We start from the raw sequence: 7,402 nt of genomic DNA, 5'->3' as shown, positions 1-7,402 counted from the left end.
CACCACAAAATACAAAATACAGGCACTATGTTGGGCAGCAATCAGAAGATGTGCGCCGCCATTGTTGACATTCTTTTGTGCGCTGGAGAGACGCGCGTTCATGTGCACTAGCGCGCGCGTTATTGTTTTGTTGCATTTTGTCATATAATATTTTTTGGAAAATATGTATAAATATGTATTATCGTTTAGTTTTGGGAGGTGTGAGTGCCAATAAAACACATTAAAACTGAAAAATTCCCAGTTACAAAAAACAATGTCTTTATTTACACTAAATACACATATGGTTTGATGCAAATGTTATTACACATCAGCACAAATTATACTCCTGCCCAATGTATTGAATTTAAACAGAACCTTTTCATTTGTTTCAGATTTCAATAACATGACAATCACATCTCAAACACAGATGATCACTAACCTGAGAACTAAATCACAATGAGTTCAAGAAGTATCAAAATATCATCATCTGAAGACATGAATACAATAATTAGAGCTCTTTAAAATGTCAAAAACGGTGACATGTAAACACAGGTGAGATGACAAAAACACACACAAAGCTTAAATTATCATATACAATCACATGAACATTATAACAGGATTAAACACATGTACCATAAGCACAATAACAAATACAAAACAAGTGGATTACCACAGATGTGCATAATTCTTCCCAGATCATCTTTTCCGCTCCCTTTATTCCTCTATGAGAATCACCTGGAATCATATTATATTTCTGATTTGAAGACCTCAGACTTTTATTCGATTATAAACTTGTTTCTGCCACAGAGTAAAAAAACAAAAAAGGTAACCGTGACATTTTATCTCACAATTCTGACTTTTTCCGCGCAATTCTGAGAAAAATTTCGGAATTGTGAACTCAACTTTACAAATGATTAATTAGAAAAACTCGTAATTACGAAAAGTCAGAATTTTTGAGAAATAAACTCAAAACTGTGAGAAATAAAGTCAGAATTGCGAGAAAAACTCGCAATTACGAAAAGTTAAAATTGTGAGAAATAAAGTAAGAATTGAGAGAAAAACTCGTAATTACGAAAAGTTAGAATTGCGAGAAATAATGAATGAATTGTGAGAAAATCTTGTAATTACGAAAAGTTAGGATTGTGAGAAATAAAGTGAGAATTGAGAGAAAAACTCGTAATTACGAAAAGTTAGAATTGCGAGAAATAATGTCTGAATTGTGAGAAAATCTCGTAATTACGAAAAGTTAGAATTGTGAGAAATAAAGTCAGAATTGAGAGAAAAACTCGTAATTACGAAAAGTTAGAATTACGAGAAATGTCTGAATTGTGAGAAAATCTCCTAATTACAAAAAAAATATGAAGTGTGAACTAAACTTTACAAAAGTCAGAGTTTAGATATAAACTCGTAACTACAAAAAAGTCCGAATTGCGAGAAACTCGCAATTACGAAAAGTTAGAATTGAGAGAAATAAAGTCAGAATTGAGAGAAAATCTCGTAATTACGAAAAGTTAGAATTGCGAGAAACAATGTCTGAATTGTGAGAAAAACTCGTAATTACGAAAAGTTAGAATTGCGAGAAAAACTCGTAATTACGAAAAGTTAGAATTGAGAGAAATAAAGTCAGAATTGAGAGAAAATCTCGTAATTACGAAAAGTTAGAATTGCGAGAAACAATGTCTGAATTGTGAGAAAAACTCGTAATTACGAAAAGTTAGAATTGCGAGAAATAATGTCTGAATTGTGAGAAAATCTCATAATTACAAAAAAATCGGAATTGTGAACTAAACTTTACAAAAAATTAAGTCAGAGATTAGATATAAACTCGTAACTACGAAAAAAGTTAGAATTGCGAGAAAAACTCGTAATTACGAAAAGTTAGAATTGCGAGAAATAAAGTCAGAATTGTGAGAAAAACTAGTAATTAGGAAAAGATAGAATTGCGAGAAATAATGTCTGAATTGTGAGAAAATCTCGTAATTCCGAAAAGTTAGAATTGTGAGAAAAATGTCTAAATTGTGAGAAAATCTCGTAATTACGAAAAAGTTAGAATTGTGAGAAATAATGTCTGAATTGTGAGAAAATCTCGTAATTACGAAAAGTCAGAATTGCGAGATAAAAACTCACAATTCCCTTTTATATTTTGTTATTCCGTGTTGGAAACAAGCTTGGTAAGTCGCTTGCGGTTTAATTGACAGGTTCCAGCTATAATCGTTATAATCCAGGAAACCTCTAAACACTGGCGGCGCTCAGCGGAACGAACTTCTGGGCCTGACCGGCTCCGATCTCGGCCACGTACAGATCAGAACTCTTCAGGTCCAGGTCCACCAGGTGTGGCTTCACATCTTCAGCGAGCTCAATGGTGCTGATCACCTGACACTGACCGATGATGCCGATGGGCGGAGCCTCCAGCAGAGTGATCTGATTGGTGTTTAACTGGGCCACCACTATGTACTTCTGGTCAGGAGTGAATCTGCGGGTCATACACACACACACACACACACACACACACACACACACACACAACATCTCCAGTATGCATTCAGAAGTCCAGATCAGGGCTCGTCAGTCCTTTAAATCCACAGAAACACAAATACCGTCGTCCTACAATTCAGAAGGCAACTATATATTTTTTCATCAATAAAGACCGGATTTAAATTGTATATTGCACTGTAAAGTATTATTTGGAAAATATTTTAAGTCATTACACACTATTGTACTGTGCTGTTAAATGCATTATTTATGTAAATCAAATTTCTATTGTTTATTTATTTTTATGTAGTTTTATTATTTTAATCTATTCACTTAAACATTTTTAATATTTATTTTTAAAACAAATTGTTCACTTATTTATTTTAATTTAACTTTGTTATTTAATTTAAAATATATTTATTTAAAATAAATAAGTAAACAAAAGTTTAAAATAACAATTAAACAATAATTTAGATTAAATTAGATTAAAATAAATAATAAACAATACATATTTGTTTAAATCCTAATATTTTCAACATTTTATTGTTTACTTTTAAACTATTTTTTTATTTTCAACATTTTTGTTGTTTACTATTTTATTTTAATCTATTTATTTAAAAACCTTTTTATTGTTTTTTTATGTTTATTTTAATATATTTAAACATTTTGTTGTTTACTTATTATTTTAAAATTATTTTAGATTTATTTAATTTATTTTTATTGTTTACAATTTTATTTTCATGTAATTTTTTTAATAATTATTTATTTAAACACATTTTTCATTATATACTTCTTTATTTTAATGTAACTTTCATATTTATTATTTATTTCCAACACATTTGTATCGTTTAATTACTGATATAATCTATATTAATCTAATTTTTTATTTTTATTTTAATAATTTAAAAGTATTTATTAAAGTTTTAGCTTTAATTTAATTTTACTCTGTCATCAGAGCCCCGGTCTGCAGTACCTGATGGAGTAATTATTTTTATTGAAAGAATTGCAGCCGCAGTGCCGACCAACAGCCGGGACAGCCGAATTTCGGACGCTACCAAGGCCCTGATGCAGAGGCGGCGGCAGATGCGCGCTGACGGACCCACACACGTCGAGTACGGCCTGCTGTGCAAGCAGATCCGGCAGCAGCTCAAGAACGACCTCGATCAATATAGACAGAGGCGCCTGCTGGTAACAGCCGAGGACCGCAAGAGCCTGAAAAAGTGTAGGCGGGCAATGCAACAGCAGCGCGGCCAAATACCAGCACTGAAGACTGTAGACGGGCGGACGATCAGGACTCGGTCTGGTATTGAGGCCGAGTGCAGGCGCTTCTACAGTGACTTATTTGCCAGCAAGGTCCCCATCCCCCCACCTAACCTTCAGCTCGACCAGCTGCCGTCCTTTTTGCCAGTACTGGAAAGTGAGGTCCGCCATGCAGTCGAACAGGCACAGGCAGACCGGGCGCCTGGCCTGGACGGCGTTGAGATCGAGCTACTCAAAGCCGGCGGCCACTCACTTTGGATGGCCATGGCGGCCCGATTCAGCCGCTATATGGCACAATGTCAAATCCCAAAACAGTGGAAGACGGCCAAGACAGTACTGCTGTTCAAGAAGGGCGACCGCGAGCTGCTCAGCATCTACCGGCCGATCACATTGTTGTCGGCCGTGTACAAGATCTTCACTAAGGTGCTGCTCAACCGGTTGGCTAAGCAGCTAGACGAACAACAACCCGTCGAGCAGGCCGGATTTAGATCTGGCTTTAGCACCATGGATCATGTGCAGGTGCTGAACCAGCTGCTCGAGCGGACCAGGGAGTACAAGATGCCGCTGGTCTTGGCTTTCGTTGACTACGAGAAGGCCTTCGACTCGGTCGAGATTAACGCCGTGTTGCTCGCCCTCCAACAACAAGGCATCGGTGATGAGTACGTGGCCCTGCTGCAGGAGCTGAACAGCAACTGCTCCACCACCATCACCCTGTTCGACCAGCCGCTTAATATCAAGGTCGGCCGCGGGGTCAAGCAGGGAGACACCATCTCGCCCAAGCTTTTCACCGCCTGTCTTGAGCAAATTTTCGGCAGCTCAACTGGGACGAGGCCGGCATCAAGATCAACGGCCGCTGGCTCAATCACCTGCGCTTTGCGATGACATCGTGCTGATAGGCTGTTCGGCGGTCGATGTACAGCAGCGGCTTGACCAGCTCAACCAGGCTGGTGCCCGGTTCGGCCTCAAAATCAATCTGGCCAAAACTAAGTGGATGCGCAACGACCAGGTGGCCGACACTACCCTCCATGTCGACCAGCATCAGCTCCAGCAAGTAGATAGTTATATCTACTTGGGCCAGGAGCTGACCACCGACCACAAGATTGGCCGAGAACTGGCACGACGACGCCGAGCAGCCTGGGTCAGCTTCGGCTCAATTGCCGAGATGGCTAACAACAGAGCCATTGACCCGGACATCAGGGCTGCCCTATTCAACAGCACCGTCCTGCCGGCCATGCTCTATGGGGCCGAGACCTGGACAATGACGGCGGCCGACCGGCTAAAGCTGGCCGTGACTGAACGCGCAATCGAGCGCCGCATGATCGGGGTCCAACAGACCGGCCACGTCCGCAACGAGCAGTTGCGGGCCATGACCAGGGTGGACGACGCGGTGGACCTGGCCAACAAGGCCAAGAAGCGCTGGGCCGGGCACCTGATGCGGCGGACGGACGAAAGATGGACACTCGAAGTCACCGTCTGGTTGCCGATCGACATCAAGCGGCCACGTGGACGCCCTGCAACACGATGGCGCGACTCGCTACGACAAGATCTGGGACACAATTGGATAAGGCTCGCCCAGGACCGACAGACCTGGGCAGATCGTTGTGGTCTGCGCTGACCACTTTTGGCCGGCGAAGACAGACCGATTCTGGATTCTGGATTTCCAACACATTTGTATCGTTTAATTACTGATCTAATCTATATTAATCAAATTTTTTTTTTTTTTTTTAATAATTTAAAAGTATTTTTAGTAAGTTTTAGCTTTAATTTAATTTTACTCTGTCATCAGAGCCCCGGTCTGCAGTACCTGATGGAGTAATTCTTTTTATTTTAATTAACTGTAACTGTATTTATGTAAGTATGAGCTTTAATGTTTGTATTAATGGTATGATGTGAGTCACCTGACGGAGTAGGGCGCGTCGTCTTTAAAGCAGCTTCCCCACGACCCGAGCCAGTCGCCCGTCACAGAGTTAAACACCTGGATGCGCTTGTTCCCTCGGTCTGCGACCCACACCTGAACACACACACACACACACACACACACACACACACACACACACACACACACACACACACACACACACTGACCCTTAGATCTGAAGACTGAAGGAGAGACCGGAAATCTTTGCAGTAAGAGCAGGAACATGAACTAAAGCTCCCGATGAAACAGGAACACAAACCCTCTGATAGCGGTCGACCGCCACACTGTGAGGGATGTAGAACTGAGCCAGTCCTGGACCTCTTTCTGCGTGCATCCAGAGAACCTGCAGATCTGACACACACACACACACACGTCTATATTACTAACAGCCAGAGGACTATCGCTCTACACTGGCCAAGAGGGGACTAGTGTTTCTGCTCATTTTAAAGAAACAAAAATGCGTACAAAATTTAATTTTTTATATATAACTTCAAATATGCATTTTTTTTTTAAACATGCAAAGAGGGGACCTGCAACTCTGACTGATGTCTAACTATCCAACAGGAGACTCCTATAGCCTGCAATGGAACTGTGTGTGTGAACAGTGAAGTGAACGTCCCTGAAGGAGGGAATGGAGAACGTAGTCGAACGTCGACTGAATGGGGATCACGCTTAGGCAGCCTGTCTTCTTCGTACTACTATTTTATCAAGCCAATTCAACACTGGCGTGCGTGATAGACAGAAATACGGGTAGAGTGCAGTTGCCCCAAATTCAGTAAAAGGAATTAAAATTCCACACAGAAATTAATTTAATGGCACATCAGAAGCCTGCTGTATATTATACTGACAACACTTTAAGTTAAAATACACAGACACGTGGAACAATAACACACATGATCCTTTATTGTTAAAGAGAACATCACAAAAGCAAACGTTAAAGGGGTCATATAATGCCATTTTTGTACAAGCTAATATGATTCTTTAGGGTCTAAATTAAAAGTTTGTAATATACTTTAATTAAAAATTCTCATTAGTATTGTAAGAAAACACTAATTTTACCTGGTCAAAAGCAGCTCTGTTTTCAGCACGCCGTTTCAGTGCATGTGTCTTTAAATGATAATGAGCTTTGCTCACCCCGCCCCTCTGTTCTGTGCGTACACCGTTTGTAACACAATAACCACGCGTTGTTCATTATAAACGTGGGATTATGAATTATATTGAGAACGTCGTACATAGAAAACATGCTGTAATGTACCCTGAGTGTAAACCTTAGATGCATTCATCGTGAAGCCTGCAGCAAGGTTTGCAAATTTCGCAAAGATTAATATAAATACTAATATAAAGGTTAATAAAACATTACACTCACATCTTCTGGAGGTTCAGCAGGAACACGTTGGTACCGATCCGTTTTTTCTCGTTTGTAAAGCTGTCTGGTGTGAAATGATTCGCGTAAACATGAAAGCATGGACGATCGTGGGGAATCCCCGTGAGGGAATCCCCGCGTCAATCCTTTGGGCATATCGCTTCAAAAACAAAACTCAGCCACTGCATCTATAACGGCTCAGATTTAGGAACATCCAAATGACTGCTGTGTTCCTTATTACATCTAAGAACAGAACACCACAATCGTGTAGACGCCATTCTACTCCAGCATATCAACAATGGCGGACTACTATGACGACGGCTGTCACAGCTTGCTCAGGGCGGGTCTTGTGTTGAAGCACGGCTGTCAATCACAATCGCGGGAGGGGCGTACGATCTTATGACGTCACA

The 7,402-nt window shown here is 40.5% G+C and overlaps 1 protein-coding gene across 1 annotated transcript in view; it reads right to left on the bottom strand.

Annotated features, from left to right (window-relative positions):
- Positions 1–234: 234 nt before the first annotated feature.
- LOC309489805 (NHL repeat-containing protein 3-like) overlaps positions 235–7,402 on the bottom strand; it is a 42,203-nt gene continuing 35,035 nt past the window's right edge. Inside the window, exons 3-5 of the mRNA XM_082158720.1 lie at positions 5,889–5,980; positions 5,610–5,722; positions 235–2,452 (exon numbers count right to left, since the gene is read on the bottom strand). Of these exons, the coding sequence (XP_082014846.1) occupies positions 2,212–2,452; positions 5,610–5,722; positions 5,889–5,980 (446 nt within the window). The 3' untranslated portion in view covers positions 235–2,211. The remainder of the gene's footprint in view (positions 2,453–5,609; positions 5,723–5,888; positions 5,981–7,402) is intronic.

The sequence above is a fragment of the Leuciscus leuciscus genome, assembly GCF_965113295.1.
Source record: "Leuciscus leuciscus genome assembly, chromosome: 24".
In the NCBI taxonomy this organism is placed as follows: domain Eukaryota; kingdom Metazoa; phylum Chordata; class Actinopteri; order Cypriniformes; family Leuciscidae; genus Leuciscus; species Leuciscus leuciscus.
Note: the sequence above shows the minus strand (reverse complement) of the source record. Positions and strands in the feature narration are given on the sequence as shown.